The sequence below is a fragment of the Genypterus blacodes genome, unplaced genomic scaffold (genome assembly GCF_046128005.1).
Source record: "Genypterus blacodes isolate CSIRO-AG114 ecotype Tasmania unplaced genomic scaffold, CSIRO-AGI_Gbla_v1 ptg000076l_1, whole genome shotgun sequence".
Classification (NCBI taxonomy): domain Eukaryota; kingdom Metazoa; phylum Chordata; class Actinopteri; order Ophidiiformes; family Ophidiidae; genus Genypterus; species Genypterus blacodes.
The window spans coordinates 4,650,365-4,667,500 of record NW_027466885.1 but is presented as its reverse complement, the minus strand read 5'-3'; the positions used below and the strand labels follow the sequence as shown (position 1 = coordinate 4,667,500).

At 48.1% G+C, this 17,136-nt stretch overlaps 2 protein-coding genes across 2 annotated transcripts in view; both read left to right on the top strand.

Annotated features, from left to right (window-relative positions):
• The window catches only part of dnajc13 (DnaJ heat shock protein family (Hsp40) member C13), a 25,994-nt gene extending 10,024 nt beyond the window's left edge, over nt 1–15,970 (top strand). The window contains exons 7-56 of the mRNA XM_076158047.1: nt 1–100; nt 332–427; nt 596–687; nt 829–995; nt 1,116–1,195; nt 1,314–1,483; nt 1,901–2,000; nt 2,110–2,217; nt 2,331–2,486; nt 2,586–2,642; nt 2,732–2,853; nt 3,020–3,095; nt 3,305–3,400; nt 3,494–3,634; nt 4,369–4,386; nt 5,094–5,176; nt 5,397–5,550; nt 6,062–6,165; nt 6,291–6,450; nt 6,534–6,596; nt 6,691–6,792; nt 6,928–7,032; nt 7,167–7,369; nt 7,501–7,585; nt 7,680–7,834; nt 7,933–7,978; nt 8,069–8,223; nt 8,340–8,541; nt 8,632–8,747; nt 8,875–8,953; nt 9,044–9,179; nt 9,267–9,451; nt 9,556–9,630; nt 9,721–9,840; nt 10,018–10,419; nt 10,542–10,655; nt 10,968–11,084; nt 11,250–11,427; nt 11,536–11,627; nt 11,710–11,809; nt 11,904–11,978; nt 12,063–12,175; nt 12,305–12,474; nt 12,566–12,608; nt 12,701–12,874; nt 12,956–13,135; nt 13,222–13,362; nt 13,457–13,600; nt 13,731–13,830; nt 14,788–15,970. The exon at nt 1–100 is cut by the window's left edge and continues 107 nt beyond it. Coding sequence (XP_076014162.1) covers nt 1–100; nt 332–427; nt 596–687; nt 829–995; nt 1,116–1,195; nt 1,314–1,483; nt 1,901–2,000; nt 2,110–2,217; nt 2,331–2,486; nt 2,586–2,642; nt 2,732–2,853; nt 3,020–3,095; nt 3,305–3,400; nt 3,494–3,634; nt 4,369–4,386; nt 5,094–5,176; nt 5,397–5,550; nt 6,062–6,165; nt 6,291–6,450; nt 6,534–6,596; nt 6,691–6,792; nt 6,928–7,032; nt 7,167–7,369; nt 7,501–7,585; nt 7,680–7,834; nt 7,933–7,978; nt 8,069–8,223; nt 8,340–8,541; nt 8,632–8,747; nt 8,875–8,953; nt 9,044–9,179; nt 9,267–9,451; nt 9,556–9,630; nt 9,721–9,840; nt 10,018–10,419; nt 10,542–10,655; nt 10,968–11,084; nt 11,250–11,427; nt 11,536–11,627; nt 11,710–11,809; nt 11,904–11,978; nt 12,063–12,175; nt 12,305–12,474; nt 12,566–12,608; nt 12,701–12,874; nt 12,956–13,135; nt 13,222–13,362; nt 13,457–13,600; nt 13,731–13,830; nt 14,788–14,885 — 6,148 coding nt within the window. The 3' untranslated portion in view covers nt 14,886–15,970. The remainder of the gene's footprint in view (nt 101–331; nt 428–595; nt 688–828; nt 996–1,115; nt 1,196–1,313; nt 1,484–1,900; nt 2,001–2,109; nt 2,218–2,330; nt 2,487–2,585; nt 2,643–2,731; nt 2,854–3,019; nt 3,096–3,304; nt 3,401–3,493; nt 3,635–4,368; nt 4,387–5,093; nt 5,177–5,396; nt 5,551–6,061; nt 6,166–6,290; nt 6,451–6,533; nt 6,597–6,690; nt 6,793–6,927; nt 7,033–7,166; nt 7,370–7,500; nt 7,586–7,679; nt 7,835–7,932; nt 7,979–8,068; nt 8,224–8,339; nt 8,542–8,631; nt 8,748–8,874; nt 8,954–9,043; nt 9,180–9,266; nt 9,452–9,555; nt 9,631–9,720; nt 9,841–10,017; nt 10,420–10,541; nt 10,656–10,967; nt 11,085–11,249; nt 11,428–11,535; nt 11,628–11,709; nt 11,810–11,903; nt 11,979–12,062; nt 12,176–12,304; nt 12,475–12,565; nt 12,609–12,700; nt 12,875–12,955; nt 13,136–13,221; nt 13,363–13,456; nt 13,601–13,730; nt 13,831–14,787) is intronic.
• Nucleotides 15,971–16,218: 248 nt separating this feature from the next.
• anapc13 (anaphase promoting complex subunit 13) lies at nt 16,219–16,867 on the top strand. The gene is made up of 2 exons (XM_076158211.1): nt 16,219–16,480; nt 16,565–16,867. The coding sequence occupies exons 1-2, from the start codon at nt 16,382–16,384 to the stop codon at nt 16,688–16,690; spliced, it is 225 nt and encodes a 74-aa protein (XP_076014326.1). The 5' UTR covers nt 16,219–16,381; the 3' UTR covers nt 16,691–16,867.
• The last annotated feature ends 269 nt before the right edge of the window (nt 16,868–17,136 follow it).

Sequence of the window (17,136 nt, the reverse complement as noted above, 5' to 3'; positions counted from 1 at the left end):
CGAGGATTTTGTGACGGACAGGCTGGGAAAGTACAGCTCGGATGAGAGCATCACATCCCTGGCCGAGTTCGTGGTGCAGAAGATCACTCCTCGCCACACGGTCAGAACGCCACGCCTCTCCTCCATCTCAATCCCCATAGACCGTTAGATGGCTCCACAAAATCACAATCATTAAGCAGCTGAAGTGAGAGAGGCGATCTGAAGTGCTGAGATTTGAGGAAGCGTTCTTTCGTTTCCTCTTTCCCTTTGACTATTTAATTTTACTTCAGTTTCAGGAGTTGAAAGTCTCCTGTTAGTACCGGCCCTCATCTTTGTCTTCCATTTGTCCTAGGAGCCTGTGAAGCGCATCCTGTGCCTGACCGAGACGTGTTTAGTAGAAAGGGACCCGGCGTCTTACAACATAGTCACCATCAAGCCCTTTGGAGAGGTGGGCACTCTGTCACGACACGAAACATGCTCACTGAGCTGGCCGGCGTTCTTTTTCATTATTTATGAGTTTGCAAGGATGAAAGCACTTGAAGTCAGTGTGATGTGACTAATCTCTCCTCTCCCTGTTTCACTCGTTCTCCTTGTCTACCACCTCCGCTCCCGTCAGGTGTTTGCTCTCATCTGTGACGTTGACAACCCTCAGGTGTTTACAGTAGAATTCATCAGAGGCCAGATCAGAAAGTTTTCCTCCACAGAAAGGTACACAAGCATTACTCAATGTTAAAGCCCGACTCTCCCTCACTTCTAAGACGATCAAACCTTTTCCGTGTGTTTCTTGTGGCCTCTTTAAGCCACGCAGGTCGTTTGTTGTGCGTTTTATCTGAGCGTTCTCGTTCTCAGGGACTCCCTGTTGGCCAGTCTGCTCGACGGCGTCCGCGCGTCGGGCAACAGGGACGTGTGCGTTAAGATGGCGCCCACGCAGCGAGGACAGAGATGGGGCTTGCTGAGCATGCCCGTGGAAGAGGAGGTGGAGAGTCTGCATCTGAAATTCGTGGCAGCGCCTCCTAGTGAGTGCTCCATGTCCTAAGACTGAGATTGATGAAGTTGTGAATGTTTTTGATACCTTCTGGTTCTCGTTACTTTTTCTCCTGATGTTTTTGCTTATATTCTTTCCTCTCTTTGTCCAGATGGAAACTTTGCAGATGCAGTGTACAGATTCAACGCCAACATTTCCTACAGTGGAGTTCTGCACGCAGTAACACAAGATGTGAGTGTGTTCGGCCTTTGTGATTGATGTATTTCCCTTTCATCTAAGCAGAAGTCACACTCGCTCACGCCCACCTTTCTCTCCGTCTTATGTCTCTCTCTGTCTCTCGCCTCCTCAGGGTCTGTTCTCCGAGAACAAAGAGAAGCTGATCAACAACGCCATCTTGGCACTTTTATCCCAGGAAGCTGAGCTGCCTGCGATCAACGCGGAGCTGGAGAGCCATTTCCAAGCCATCCGGCGCTTGGTGGCCTCCAAGGCTGGATTCCAGGCCTTCACCCAGCTGCCTAAGTATGAATGAATAAATGAATGCAGTCCAGACGCATCGAAGGTTTTACAACCTGCTTGTATTGATCGCATTCAGTTCGATCATTCCGAGGTCTAGTCGAGTGAATCCATACATCTCTGCCGGGCCTGTGACAGTTTCTGTTTCTCATCCTCTTACTCAGCCGTCTGTCCGTCATGCAGCTCTTCTTCTTCCCATCATGTGTGTTCTGCTTTCGTCTTAAGACAGGAGGGAGGTTTCTCTAACCCACCCTGTTCAGTGGAGCCACTTGCCTCTTTCTGTCTCGCTCCTCTTATTTATGCGTCTCCATCTATCTTAAACTCGCTCCTCCCGAGTGCGATTTATATCCCAGACAGGGCTGGCGAGGCGTACGAGAGGAGACGCGTTTACAACTCAGCATTAATCTGTCTTTTGCCTTCCAGGTTCAGGGAGAAATTGGGAGTAAAGACGGTCAAAGCTTTAAAAAGGAACAACAACAGTGTGACGCATGCTGCTATCGACATGCTGTGCGCCCTCATGTGTGTAAGTGTCACTCACATGTCAGATCTCCGGCTTGAGATCTATACACTATTTACATTTGTCATTTTGTAAATACAAGTGATTCAAGTTGCTGGTTCACTTTCCCCCGCAGCCAATGCACGACGACTACGACCTGAGGCAGGAGCAGCTGAACAAAGCCTCTCTGCTGTCTTCTAAGAAGTTCCTCGAAAACCTCCTTGAAAAATTCATCACTAACGTGGTAAGTGTCTCTTTATTGTCACCCGAGTACCAGTTACTGAGAAAATACATCTCTGTGGCGAGGAGGTGTCTTCAGGTTTCCTTAATCGTGTCTTTCCCTCTCTTGTTCTCCAGGACCATGGAACGGGGGCTTTGGTCATCAGCTCCTTGCTAGATTTCCTGACCTTTGCCCTCTGCGCCCCCTACAGCGAGACCACAGAGAGCCAGCAGTTTGACATGCTGCTGGAGATGGTTGCTTCCGACGGACGCGCGCTGTTCAAACTCTTCCAGGTTAGGGTTCATTTCGGGCACCGGGAGACCAAAGCGTCGATGGTTTCGAGGCTCGAGAATGCCAGTGTGCTGATCAATCTGTGTTGTTCCTACCTCTAGCATCCCTCTATGGCGATCGTGAAGGGCGCAGGTCTGGTGATGAAGGCCATTATTGAGGTAAGACTTCATTCCCTGGGTTAGGTGCTCTAAATTGAGTAATAATCGGGTGCTGTTGAGCGCTCACGGTTGTCTTTGTTTAAACACAGGAGGGGGATAAGGAGATAGCCACTAAGATGCAGGAGCTGGCTTTGAGTGAAGGAGCTCTGCCGAGGCATCTGCACACCTCCTTGTTCACTATGAGCGCTGACCAGAGGATGCTGACCAACAGGTACAAGCTGATTCCATGCATGCAACACACACACACACACACACACACACACACACACACACACAGCAAACTCTTAACTACTCATTAGCTCTTCTGGTGGTAGCTATAAAGATCTGCGCACACTCCGCTAACACACTGTTAACGTCCAGTGTTTCTCAATTACTAGGCAACTCAGCCGTCACCTGGTGGGCCTGTGGACGGCAGAGAACCCTGTGGCTATGAACCTCCTGAAGAGGATACTGGTTAGTCTCCAGATCAGCCCAGTTCACACTTCTAAACAAATATTTGATTCCTGTCCAGCGTCTGTAGCTTTTAGTTTAGAGGCTTTTAGTATAATGATGTTTGTTGAGGCCTCCAGGATTGAAGCCAATGCTGTTTTCTGCCAGCTGGGCCTGTTTAATTCTGCGCCTAACCCGCACATCATGTTGTTTGTCTCTCGCTGCGCTCTCAGCCCACTGGCTTGCTGGCTTACCTCGACAGTCCTGACCCGGTCCCAGAGAAAGATGTGGACAGAATGCACATCCGTGACAACTTGAAGCTCGCTACGGTACTTAACGCTTAACTTAACCTCTTAGCAGGACAAAATGAACGAGAAGCTCAAAAGATAGATTATTTGTTGCTGTATCTTTGTTTCCCACAGGACCAACTTAACCGCAACAAAGTGCCCGAGTGGCAGCGGATTGCGGGCAAAGCAGCCAAAGAGGTGGAGAAGTTTGCCAAGGAGAAAACCGATCTGGTGCTGATGCACTGGAGAGATAAGATGGGGATAGCCCAGAAGGAGGTGAGGGTTCTCTTCTGTCTTTAATCTACAAAGGAGGCAAGAGGCCAACTTTGATTTCCGTATGTTGAAGCCAGCTGCTGCACAGGCTTCTGTATGTTGCTCCTCCTGCTGGTGCTGAACAGTATAGCAGAATGCCGCTAGTCACAGCTCTAACAACGCCCGATGTGGGGGAAACGGTTTATGTGGAGATACAATCACTCGTGGTTTGGAAGACCCGTGTGTAATGAGGGGCTACATGTGTTAGGATGCAGATTATGATGACAGTTCTTTTTTAGAATAAGTGCTGTGTGGGCTTTTTGGGCAGAGAGTGTGTGTGAGTGGGTTGAGGTGGGCAGAGTCCGCTGACCTGTCTAGCTTTTCTACAAAGCTGAAATCAGATCTGCTTTTGAATGAAACCTTCAAGCTTCTCTCTCTTCTCTTTCTGGCTCCTGTACTTTCTGGTGACTTGCTTAAAAAAGCTTCTGCTGAATATGTTTGTCACTGATTTAACTCTCACTTGAAAATCCAATAATCACAGCCGTCATCTCATTTTGTCCCCCCCACCAAATGTCCCATGAATATTTGTATTTGTTGGTGATTCATTTCAGATTGCTAATAAGTCCGAAGATGTCAAATCCTTTTCATGTTCAATTTCATCTCTGTTTGACCCACGGAACAATAATCTCTCTGTGTTGTCTCTGTCCCACCCTTTCCCTCGTCTTGTGTGGTTTTCCCCTGCTGTCAAACAAATGCAGCAGGACAGAAATAACTTGGTAAGTAGGACTGACCGATGGGAGCCATGCACCTTCTCTCCTAAACCAAACCGTGTTGATGTGATCTGATGTGATGTGTTGGGTGCGTTCTTTAAAGTTCAGCCGGGCAAGTGACCTTCCAGGATCTGTTTGAGAATTTACGCGTCTACGAGCACTCGCAAGGAACTATCATCAGGAGTGTGTGGGACATTCAAGCATCAGTGTTGTTGTTATTTGCGAGGTCCTCATTTTGAGGAACATAAAGAGCTTAATGTAGCTGCATCACGTGCACACTTGGCACAAACGCGGCCTCCTGCCCAGCAGCGATTGCAGAGCGCACCCAATTTTAGGATCCCATTTTGGCATCGGTGTCTTGTTCCCTTATTCCTTGTGTTGGTGTGATGGAGATGCTGTTTTGGTGTGACAGTGTTGTCAAAGAAAACACATTTTATGGCATAATTAAATGTTATGCACACTGTTTTGCAATTATTCAGATGTTCAAGTCTCCTCGTTTCATTAACTGAAAAGGTGTGTGTGTGTGTGTGTGTGTGTGTGTGTGTGTGTGTGTGTGTGTGTGTGTGTGTGTGTGTGTGTGTGTGTGTGTGTGTGTGTGTGTGTGTGTGTGTGTGTGTGTGTGTGTGTGTGTGTGTGTGTGTGTGTGTGTGTGTGTGTGTGTGTGTGTGTGTGTGACAGCATTATTAACAAACTGTTTTTTTGGTTGATTTCAGAACCCAACCCAAAAGCCTGTTATCCTGAGGAAGAGAAGGCAGAGGATCAAGATTGAATCTAACTGGCCGCTTTTCTACTACAGGTACAATACATTAACACATTTATTATTGTTGTATTTATGATTCCAACCTGATTTTGTGACGCTCAGTGTGCAGGGTCCCCATATTTCTATGGATTCGATGTATTTACGGGAGGAAAAATGCGTTCAGGGCTTTCAGAGAGTTCAAGAGTTTTAGAGCAGCTACACTTCATGTTTTACCTCCTTCACCTTGACATCCTTTCCCGATCTCCTCTCCCTCAAGATTCCTGCAAGACCACGCCCGGTCGAACCTTATCTGGAACCTGAAGACGAGGGAAGAGCTGCGGGACGCTCTGGAGGGCGAGATGCGCGCGTTCGGCGTGGACCGTGAGCTCGGCAGCGCCACGGTCATCTCCTGGAACCACCAGGAGTTTGAGGTGTGTGCCGAGTATCTTTAAGCTCACTGCGAAGCTGCTGTATGAGATGCTATGTACAGACACGTGTGCCAGGGTTCAACAAGGCTGCTTTTCCAACAATGACATGTTGGTAACGGTATAGTTGGCGTGTGGAGACGCAGGCAGGCGGCTTTGTGGAAATGGGACTGCAAAAACTGCTCACACTGGCAGGCGGCTGACCAAAATTTCTGACATCTGAAATTCATCAGATCATGTGAAGACCAAAACGAGGCAAAACTATCTCACACTTTAACCCCAAACCCGACCCCGCACGTCAAACAATACCCGATGAAATGCAGCCAAATCAGGTTGAAATGGGGGTTAAACTCGTGCATTGTCTGCCCAGTTTAAATTTAACCATCGGTATATTTATATGTGATACAATTTAGCTTGGAGGACGGGGAGTTGGGGCAGAGCTGCTGTGAAAATGAAATAATAAATTCTGCACCACATCCGTGTCAAATCTGTGCCTGCGCTTTCTTCCTCCTCTCAGGTGAGATACGAGTGCCTTTCAGACGAGATAAAGATCGGCGATTATTACCTGCGTCTGCTGCTGGAGGAGGACGAAAATGAAGAATCTAGTGCCATCAAGAGATCGTAAGACCGCAAAATACGACAAGCCAACCCACCGCGCTAATATGATTTTTATCACCCGGCACGACATCTGAAGAGACGATTTACACCCCTCTCTCTCTCTCCGTCTCTCCCTTTCCCAATCCCAGATATGAGTTCTTCAACGAGCTCTACCATCGCTTTCTGCTCACGCCCAAAGTTTCAATGAAGTGCCTGTGCCTGCAGGCGCTCGCTATTGTCTACAGCAAGTGCTTTGAGGAGATAGGCCCCTTCACAGACACCAAATACATTGTCGGCATGCTGGACCGGGTGAGTAAGGGCGCTCTTATCTATCACTGCAAGCATTTACACATGGGCGAGACGTTTGAGATTTTTACCAATCTTGGTTACAGTGCACGGACAAACTGGAAAGAGACAGACTCATCCTGTTCCTTAACAAACTCATTCTCAACAAGGTAGGGAAATGAAACAAATCCACCTCCCGTAGGATTGCATGTTCATTGATCCCGCGCTACAATATTGACCGTTAACTCTCTTGTTTACCTGCAGAAAAATGTCAAGGATGTGATGGACTCTAATGGGGTGCGAATCTTTGTGGACCTGCTCACAATGGCCCATCTGCACACCAACAGAGCTATGGTGCCGCTACAGGTAAACACACAGGCAATCATCTCTGTGCCCTCGCTTAGATAATGGAGGGTTTTCGTCTTCGGCCAACATGTTGAAACCTGCGTGTAATCCTTCTGTGTGGAGTAAACGGAGGCCGTGTTGTGTTTGTTTCCACAGAGCAACGTGATCGAGGCATCGCCAGACATGAAGAGGGAGAGCGAGAAAGAGTGGTACTTTGGTAACGCAGACAAAGAAAGACGGGGACCCTTCAGTTTTGAGGAGGTAAGTGAGGGTAACGCCGGTAAAATCAGATTGAATGTAGTTAAAATGGATCATCATCAAGGTGTAAGAAGGGAGGAAAGTGCCCCTTGAATATAACACATTTTCCTTTTTCTTGTGTCTTCTTCTCTCTAAAGATGCAGGAGTTTTGGAGCACGGGCGTCCTGACGGCAAAGACTCGCTGCTGGGCACAGGGGATGGATGGTTGGCGCCCCCTGCAGGCCATCCCTCAGCTGAAATGGTGCCTGCTGGCCACGGGGCAGGCGGTGATGAACGAGTCCGACCTGGCCACGCTGATCCTCAACATGCTCATTACCATGTGTTCCTACTACCCCAGCAGGTGAGGGAACAGTAGAAGCTTTACAAGGTCCACACACACACACACACACACACACACACACACACACACACACTCCATACACAGATAGATCAGGACTATAACATGCTGTACCTTTATTCCGTGCGACTCAGGGACCAGGACAACGCCATCATCCGTCCTTTACCGAAGATCAAGAGGATGATCAGCGACAACGCCTGCCTCCCTCACATTGTCCAGGTAGTCGCGCAATTTGCTTTGTCATCCTTAGAAACTCAGCTGCATCTGTTTTGTGTTAACCGTTTCTCCATTGGTTCCCTTTGTTTTTTTTCAGCTGCTGTTGACCTTTGACCCCATCCTGGTGGAAAAGGTGGGCAACGTTCTGTACCTGGTGATGCAGGACAACCCCAACCTGCAGCGCCTCTATCTAACTGGAATCTTCTTCTTCATCATGATGTACACGGGCTCCAACGTTCTTCCTGTTGCTAGGTGACGAATTAAAAAGACAATGGACCTTTTGTATCTCCATGCTAAAATGTGTCTGTTATTTATTAATGAAGCTGAGAATATTCCTGTGGTTTCTTTAGGTTCCTGAAGTACACTCACCTGAAGCAAGCATTCAAGTCAGAGGAGGTACACATGCAGTTGATTTATTCAATTCTTTCCAACTTGTAAATCCAGCCTTTGTTTTGAAAATGACGATTGCCCGCTGTTCCTCCCCAGGCTAAAGGCCAGGACATCGTGCAGCGCAGTGTTCTGGGCCCGGTGCTGCCCGAGGCCATGGTGTGTTACCTGGAAAACTACGAGGCCGAGCGCTTCTCCGAGATCTTCTTGGGGGAGTTTGACACGCCTGAGGCCATTTGGAGCAGCGAGATGAGGTGGAGTTTTGGCTGGAATAACAACAACAACATCTGTACAATTCTCTCTCACTGTGTGAAAGTGTGTTTGGCTTAGAAGAATTGTAATAGTTTGTGTTCGTGTCCTTCCGATTCAGGCGGATGATGATTGAGAAGATAGCCGCCCACGTGGCTGACTTTAGCCCCAGGCTGCAGAGCAACACGCGGGCCCTCTACCAGTACTGTCCCATCCCCGTGATCAGCTTCCCTCAGCTGGAATACGAGCTCTTCTGCAACATCTACTACCTCAGACACCTGTGCGACACCCGCCGCTTCCCTAACTGGCCCATCCGCGATGCTGTGCGTCTTCGCTATCCTCATTTATCCAAGCTCTCATCTCTTTGTCCCCCGCTTTTTTTTTAACGCTGTGATCCACTATTGCCCGTACAGGTGAAGCTCCTGAAGGACACTCTTGAAGCCTGGAAGAGGGAGGTGGAGAAAAAGCCGCCGTCTATGTCCGTAGATGAAGCCTACGAAGTTCTCAACCTCCCCAAGGGACAGGGACAGTGAGTGGATAGTAATTTGTTACCGTTTATGGGGGATATTGGTGTGAGGTAGATAGAGAATATTTATCTTTTCAACGTTGATTTGCATTAAATTTTGATCAGTCGTGTTGGCTGTTTCCATCTCCAGGCTTGAGGAAAGTAAAATCAGAAAAGCCTACTTCAGACTGGCACAGAAGTACCACCCGGACAAGAACCCAGAGGGCAGGGTATGATCAGATTTGGTGGAACACTGATATGTTGTCTACCCCTGGACTTTGGATCAGTGGAATTGATTTTTAGCCTTTTCTGGTTTTCAGGACATGTTTGAGAAAGTCAACAAAGCCTACGAGTTCCTGTGCACCAAGTCTGCCCGAATCATAAACGGCCCCGACCCCGAGAACATCATCCTCATCCTCAAAACCCAGAGCATCCTGTTCAATCGACACAAAGAAGGTACGGCTCCATCTGTCGGGTACAATTTTGGAATTATTAGCGTATAATCAAGTGACATTGTGCAAATTTGAACTGTCAACGAAACAGAACTGGAACCTTACAAGTACGCCGGTTACCCGATGCTCATCAAAACAATCACAATGGAGACGGAGGACCAGCAGCTCTTCAGCAAGACCTCGCCCCTCCTCCCCGCTGCCGCTGAACTCGCCTTTCACACAGTCAACTGCTCGGCCCTAAATGCGGAGGAGTTGCGCCGGGAGAGCGGCATTGAGGTAAAAACGAATAGAGAGTGGCAATCTGTTTTCCTAAGTGACTTTATTAGCTGCTGTAGTTTGTGTGGCAGGAATGAGAAACGCTGTGTTCTGCCTTCCATCAGGTGCTGCTGGAGGCCTTTTCTCGCTGCGTCACTGTACTAACTGCCTCCAGCAAGGTTGACGACATGGCTGTCCAGGTATAATGACCACAACACACAGCTTGTTATTGGTAGACTACTGTACTTACTGCCCAAATATAATTGAAACACTTGATATATTTGCCACAGGTGTGCGGGCACATCTGTAAGTGCTACAGTGTGGCAGCCCAGTTTGAGGAATGCAGGGAAAAGATCATCGAACTGCCCAACATCATCAGGGACCTCTGTCACATCTTGTACTATGGGAAGGTGAGGGTCTTACACCTGCCATCTTCATCTTGTTCTACTTACTCTGACTTGCAGAACTCTGTAGCCATCCAGCCTCATCAAAAAATGTGAAACAATGAATAGACATGGAACTATAACTCATGGCACCTTTAATACTCTTCTTTATTGTACTTTCTGTCACCCGTTCGCTTCTCTCAGGGTCTCCCAAAAACCGCAGCCTTGGCGGTCCAGTGTGTCAGCTCCTTTGCCGTAGATTTCTTCCTGCAGACGCACCTGTACCACGCCGGCGTGCTTTGGCACCTTCTGGTCCACCTCTTCAACTACGACTACACTCTGGAGGAGAGCGGCGTGCAGACCAACCAGGAGACCAACCAGCAGGAGGTGGCCAACGTCTTAGCCAAGCTCAGCCTGGTGGCCCTCAGCCGCCTGGGGGGCTACGCCCTGGCGCTGCCCGTGCAGACACCAGACGGGACAAATCCCGACCCGGAGACTAATGGCATAGAAGTGCCGCCCCCAGAGAACCCCACTGTCCGCAAGAGCCTGGCAGCCATGCTGACACCGTACATCTCAAGGAAGCTTGGAGCAGGATCTCCCGCTGAGGTTGGTTGAGCTGGTGAAGCTGTGTGGTTATAGTTACACGTTTGTGTGGCCATGCCACAAAGCGTTGACATGCATAAACACCCACAGCCGTCTCATTTCCACATGTTCTGCTATGCATTTAGGTCTTGAAGTTGCTGAACAGCAACTCTGAAAATCCCTACCTGATCTGGAACAACGGGACACGAGCCGAGCTGCTGGAGTTCCTGGAGGCTCAGCAGGAGGCCAACATCAAACGGGTGAGAATGACTCATACCAGACAGAGTAATGCTGATGTAACCCATGTGTTTGAGTCGGCGCGTGTTATCTGTTATCTGACCCGGTTTCGTGACCGTCCTCCTGGCCAGAAGTGAAAGAAAATGTGGTCAGAAAGCATTTAAATCAGGGACAAATTTGCAGCAATCATGTTTCTAGATGATGTATTGACTTCTACATTCTGTTATCAGCTAAAATTATATTTGACTTGCACTGTAATACAATAGATAAAAGGAATGAATCATTAATTTATTGTGCTTCTGACCTTTTCCATCTTCTCTGTGTTTTCTTCTTAGGGAGAAAATGACAAAAGCTTTGGCGCCGAGTTTGTATTCGGTGATCACAGCAAAGAGCTTATAGTCGGGGAGATCTTTGTACGGGTCTACAATGAGCAGCCAACTTATCCACTCGAGGTGAGTAGAAGAACGAGACAATCCACATTGACGTTTTGGTCAGTCCTTTAACAGCTGTGTTGGCTCTACCAGAAGAAGGAAAAAGAACCAACTGTATTAGCTTAGCACGAAACGAACCGCAAACCTCTCTGCTGTAATGACGAGCCGTGTTGTCTCTGTGCTCAGTTTCCCAAGGCGTTCGCTGCCAGTCTCCTGGATTACGTTGGCTCCCAGGCCCAGTACCTCCACACCCTCCTGGCCATGAGTCAGAGCAACAAGGTGGAGTCCCAGCAGCACGCAGAGAGGCTCCGCTTTGCTGAAATGGCTTTGGAGGCTCTCCGGAATGTCATCAAGAACAACCCCGGTGAGACTGGAAACCTTCTCTCGTTCTCCTTTTGTCTTTTGTCCAAGAAGACGAGCTGTTGTTCTTCACTTTGGACCCTTTTTAAAGTGGCACTCCGTTGAATTACAGGTTCTGAGTCGGAGTGCATCGGCCATTTCAAGCTGCTCTTCTCTTTATTGAGGGTCCATGGCGCTGGCAGGGTGCAGCAGCTGGTGTTAGAGGTACTTACACACTCCTCCGGGTCTGTGCTGTTTCCATGTCAAATGCAGTTACTACTCGCAGTTACATTGGTTTCTCCTGTAGGTCGTGAATACAGTGACGGCGAACCAAGAGTGCGTGAGCAACATTGCAGAGTCCCTGGTGTTGTCCAACCTTTTGCTACTGCTGCACTCACTCCCCTCCAGTAAGGACGCATTCGCTCCCGAGTTGTGTCTTTCTATGCATAATGTATACGTGTCGTGTTTTTGAGCTAAAGCAACATCTTGTTTTGCTTTTAGGCAGGCAGATGGTGCTGGAAACCCTGTACGCATTGACTTCCAACACAAAGATTATCAAAGAGGCTATGGCCAAAGGTGTGTGTCAGGGATGCCGCATTTCTATGAATTGAGGGGTTTGTTACGCCTCCGCTTGCTTTAACCCTTCTGCCTCCCCCCCAGGTGCTCTGATATACTTGTTAGACCTCTTCTGCAATTCCACTCACCCACAAGTTCGCACACAAACGGCAGAGCTCTTCTCCAAGATGACCTCGGACAAGCTGGTTGGACCAAAGGTGAGTCTGGACCTGGCACCGTTTAACACGATCTTACCACAGCACTTCAGACTCTTTTACACTGAAACGGTCCAAAAACCTCCTGTATCTCCTCCTGATTCATTCTCTTCATCATTTGCTCTCTGCCAGGTGCGTTTGACGCTGATACGCTTCCTCCCGGGCGTGTTCATGGACGCCATGCGCGACAACGCAGAGGCCGCGGTGCATATATTCGAGGGGACGCACGAGAACCCCGAGCTCATCTGGAACGACAGCTCCAGGGAGGCCGTCTCCACCACTGTCCGGGAGATGATGCTCGAGTACGACACCGGTCCAATTGAATTGCCTTTTAAACCAATTAGAGCCGACTGGTATGACAAATAATAACTTACATTTCTGTGCATTTTACAGGCACTTTAAACAGCAGAAGGATAATCCCGATGTGAACTGGAGGGTAAGTGCCGTCATGCGTTGTTGCCACACACCTCCCATGTGTTGTATGTGCTTGAATTTGACAAACTGTTATCCTCTTATCCCGTCTCTCAGCTACCAGATGACTTCACGGTGGCTTACGGCGCAGGACAGGGAGAGCTGGAAGTGGGCGGAGTCTTCCTGCGCATCTTTATCGCTCAGCCAGGCTGGGTCCTACGCAAGCCCAGAGAGTTCCTGGTGTCCCTGCTGGAGACCCTGACCGAGCTGCTGGAGAAGAACAACCCCAACGTGAGCCGAGAAGCAGAAACACACGTTCACACATGCTTTTGAACAACGCTCACGTCACTGATGTTTTTTGGTGGCACGCAGGGGGAAGCTCTAGAAACGGTCACCACAGCAGCCGTGTGCCTGTTCAGCTCACAGATCCAATTGGCCGACCAGGTTCCTCCCCTCGGTCACCTGCCTCGCGTCCTGGCAGCTCTCAACCACAAGAACAACGCCATACCCAAGAGCTCCATCCGCCTCATCCATGTGCTTTCTGATAACGAGGTGAGGAAGCGACAAAGAACAGAAGTTGTCCCTTCACTTCATTCTCTTGCTCGCCAACATAAAACTCTCTTCTCTTGTGTTCTAAGTTGTGCGTCCGCTCGATGGCTTCTCTGGAGACGATCGGCCCCCTAATGAGTGGCATGAAATCTCGGGCGGACATGGCAGGACTGGCCTGTGAAGCTCTCAACCGCATGTTCCAGAAGGAGCAGACGGATCTCGTGGCCCAGGTAAGCTGTGTGTTTTGTGACGTTTCTTTTACCTAAGGCTGTGTTTGACGGCCACGTTTTGATCATTGTTTGTATCGTCAATGACCTAAACCAGGCTCTCCGAGTGGAGCTGGTCCCATACCTCCTCAAGCTGCTGGAAGGAATAGGCCTGGAAACATTAGACAACCCGTCGGCTACCAAGGCCCAGATAGTAAAAGCTCTCAAGTCGATGTCTCGCAGTCTACAGTATGGAGAACAGGTGCGACGAGACACCGCAAGACACAACAGTATTATTAATCATAACCATTAATGTATAGTGCCGCTGTTCAACTGACAGAAATGCTGGCTGTTCATCAGAATAAATCATTTCAACGATCACATTTTTCCAGGTGAATGAGATTCTCTCCAGGTCCTCGGTGTGGAGTGCCTTCAAAGACCAGAAACACGACCTGTTCATTTCAGACTCTCAGACCGCGGGCTACCTGACAGGTAAGGTGTTGTCATGGAACCCACTCGCACTTAATATTGGGTATGATAAAAGCACAGATGCTTTATATATGTGGCTGTGTGTGATGGACAGGTAAGTCCTTCCTCTCTGAGCTGATGTTGAATCTTAACGCTTTGCTTTAACCCTTAACGCCTCCTCGTGGCCGACACCTCACTGTGGCTTAGTGTGTCTCTCACACCCTGCGGATCTTTCTCCCTCTCCTCTCCTTTCCTGTATCCTTCTGGCTCTGCCCTGTCCCCTCCCTCTTCCTCCTCAGGGGTGTCCACTCCTTCTCTCCTGGCCGCCAGCAGCCCACTGCGAGGTGGGCTCTAGACACCCGAGTTGGGCCCTCGCAGCCCTCCTCTCTCTTGCTCTGATGCAGGTAGACTTTGAACCTCTCTTCTACTGCCATCCCTCTACCCCCCCCCCCCCACCTTTCATCTTTCCATTTTCCATTCCCACCTCCTCATCTTCCCAAGTGCTCAAGATCACATCACGTCATTGTCATCCTCATCCACCAACTCACATCACAAATGGCTTTGAAAATTCCAATTAAAATGTATTGACCAAAACACAATGAAGGCTAAGTAACACAAACACAAATCTACAGACTTTATCCTGATTTAAACAGTAATTAAATGAATCTGTTTCCATGGGTTACTTAGAACTGTTCCATTCCCATTTATTTCATTTGCACTTGTGATTCCATTTACCCACCATCTCTAAATGTAAACCTTGTTGTCTCAGGTCTACACTACAATAGGCTTTCTGTTATGGGACGCTTAAAGAAGAAAATGCAAAGAAAGGCTGAACAAAAGAATGAATAGAAGCCATAAAAATTATTGCACTGGACATCTAGACCTGTGGAGTAATTGTAGCCTTATTCAAAGTATTCATTCTGCTCCGGTACCACCTGACGTCTTGTGTCTTATCCTATCTGTCCTCCTGTCCACCCGCAGGTCCAGGAGTAGCGGGTTACCTTACAGCAGGAAGCGGCACCACCGTAATGCCCAGCGTCCCGCCACCTGTGGACAACGACCACGGAGACCAGGGCTGAGGAACCAACACACCCACAGTCGCGCTCAGGCACCCAGGCTGCCCTGCAGCTTCATGGCCGCAGCTCAGAGGGACCGTTCAGCTCCCTGGCGAGGGGATGGATGGAGGGAGGGAGGCGCAGGAGAGCGGGCCGCCATTGACTCGTCACCTAAATATCCGCGACACCTCCTCAGACATCACTCTCCTCTCCTCTCCCCCCACCAAATGGCACTCAAGTCTTCATCAACACTTCTGATTTAAAAGGATGACCACATTTTTTTTTTTTTTGGCTACCGATTGGTTTCCTCCAATGACACACAAAGAGTTTACTTTTTGTATGAATATATTTTTTACTCTAGATTTTTTGGGAGAAATCCTTTGGAAGACTGTGGGTTATTGTAGATGAATTACACCTGTCTCTTCCGCCGTTATCCTCTTCCTCTGTTCTGTCCAAACTGGATACACTTAGCCCTAAGCTCAGTCTAATTAAGGGTACTTGGCCTGGTTATCATTAGTGGATCATTTGTGGCACATCTGTGCACGGGACCTGCCCTTTTATATTAACATGTCACTTACTAGTTTATCTATTGGATTCTTGTATGAAACAGGAAGGAAATGTTAAACTCTGAAACTGCTTGTGTCTGATTTCTCTGCTCTGTTTTTTCACAAGGCCTCAGACTGTTGCCGACCTTTTGTCCAGTCTGTTCCGATCCACTTTGGCCCTTCAGATCTGCTCTCCTCTGACTGTTCCAGTCTCCTGTCCCTCAAGTTCAGAGTCTAAACTGCGACCTCCACACTTTCATCCCTCAGCTCTTTCAAAGCCCTTTGTGCTTCAACTTGTTTTTCTCAGTAACTTTCCCCAGAATGCAAAAAGCACTAGAATATTTATAGGTGAACAATAACCACCGGAAATGAGCTTCTGCTAAGACACGAGGAATGAATACTGACTCTGATTATAAATCTATGTGAAAGACTAGTGCAATTTGTGAAATGTTCTATGTAATATTGCGTATATAAACTTTCTATATTGAATGTACATTTAAAAAAATAAATAAATCAAAGCACTTGTACATAAAATTTTAAGAATAAAAGGGAACCCACAGTGTTGTTATTTTGTATTGACATTTGTTTGTCCTGAAGGTAAACATTTGTCTTATGTGCACATCATGTTAGACTTCAGCATGCATAACAAAATACTATTGACTCAATACAAATATTCAAGTTAACACAGGACAAGCAGTCTGGATGGTTTCTATGACATAAAATCGTGTTTAAAAAAGTCTCAGACACTCAGTTTGCACTAACCACTATTTCCCACAGTACATGAAAGCCCCATTGCCTACGTCACCGGAAAGCGCCAGTACGCAGAATTACGTCGCCGACGACAGCGCCAAGTTGCACCCAAACTTCAGCTCATCTTTTGTCCTTTTGTCACGTCGGTTTGTCTGTCAGTTGAGAGTTTAACCCGCAGCGAGGGCAGCAGAGCAGAACGGGTCAGCCGGGTCCCGGTCACCGAGGATGGACAGTGAAATCCAGCGGGACGGGAGAGTCCTGGATCTGACGGATGACGCCTGGAGGGAGGACAGACTGCCGTATGAAGACGTCACCATCCCCCTGGTAACTGTGGTGTCTGCAGAGTAATTAACTGTGTGTTAACAAAGATGAAAATGTTCACAATGTAACTGCCTCGTTTCTTCTCAGAGCGAACTGCCCGAAGCTGAGCAGGACAATGGAGGATCCACCGAGTCCGTGAAGGAGCAGGAGATGAAGTGGACCGACCTGGCACTGCAGAGTCTGCACGAAAACATGCCCAACACTGGGAACTGAAGCTGGAACCAGACTGTAGAGCTACCAGCACACACCTCAGATGTGTATACATCTGTGTGTCTTAGAGTTAAACAGTGTTTTCCAGCTAAACAGAAGTAATCCATGTTGGTTGCACCAGAAACGTGTTCAAATATCACTTTGAAATTGTGATTTGATATTAAAAAGTTTTATTTTCTATCAGGTTTTCGATGTGAGTTTTCTTTCTCCATGCTTAAAGTCGTTTTTATAGCCAAAACTAAGAAACAATCGGAAATGAACAGTTTGAGATCTCTACACTAAAGAGTCTGGTGTTATGGTGCTGCAAAGGGTGATGTATTTAGTTCCATGCAGGCTGTATGAAATAACATATTTATTGCTGTAACCAAAGACTAGACGATTAAGGACAAAATAAAACAATTATGACGCAGTTGAAGACGGACCCTCAAATGTGGACAGTTAGGTGCTAT

Excerpts from the sequence above, each read along its gene's own strand:
- anapc13 (XM_076158211.1), top strand. The coding sequence starts at position 16,382 with ATGGACAGTGAAATCCAGCGGGACGGGAGAGTCCTGGATCTGACGGAT. Across the intron at positions 16,481-16,564 it reads AAGACGTCACCATCCCCCTG|AGCGAACTGCCCGAAGCTGA; the intron begins GTAACTGTGGTG and ends GTTTCTTCTCAG.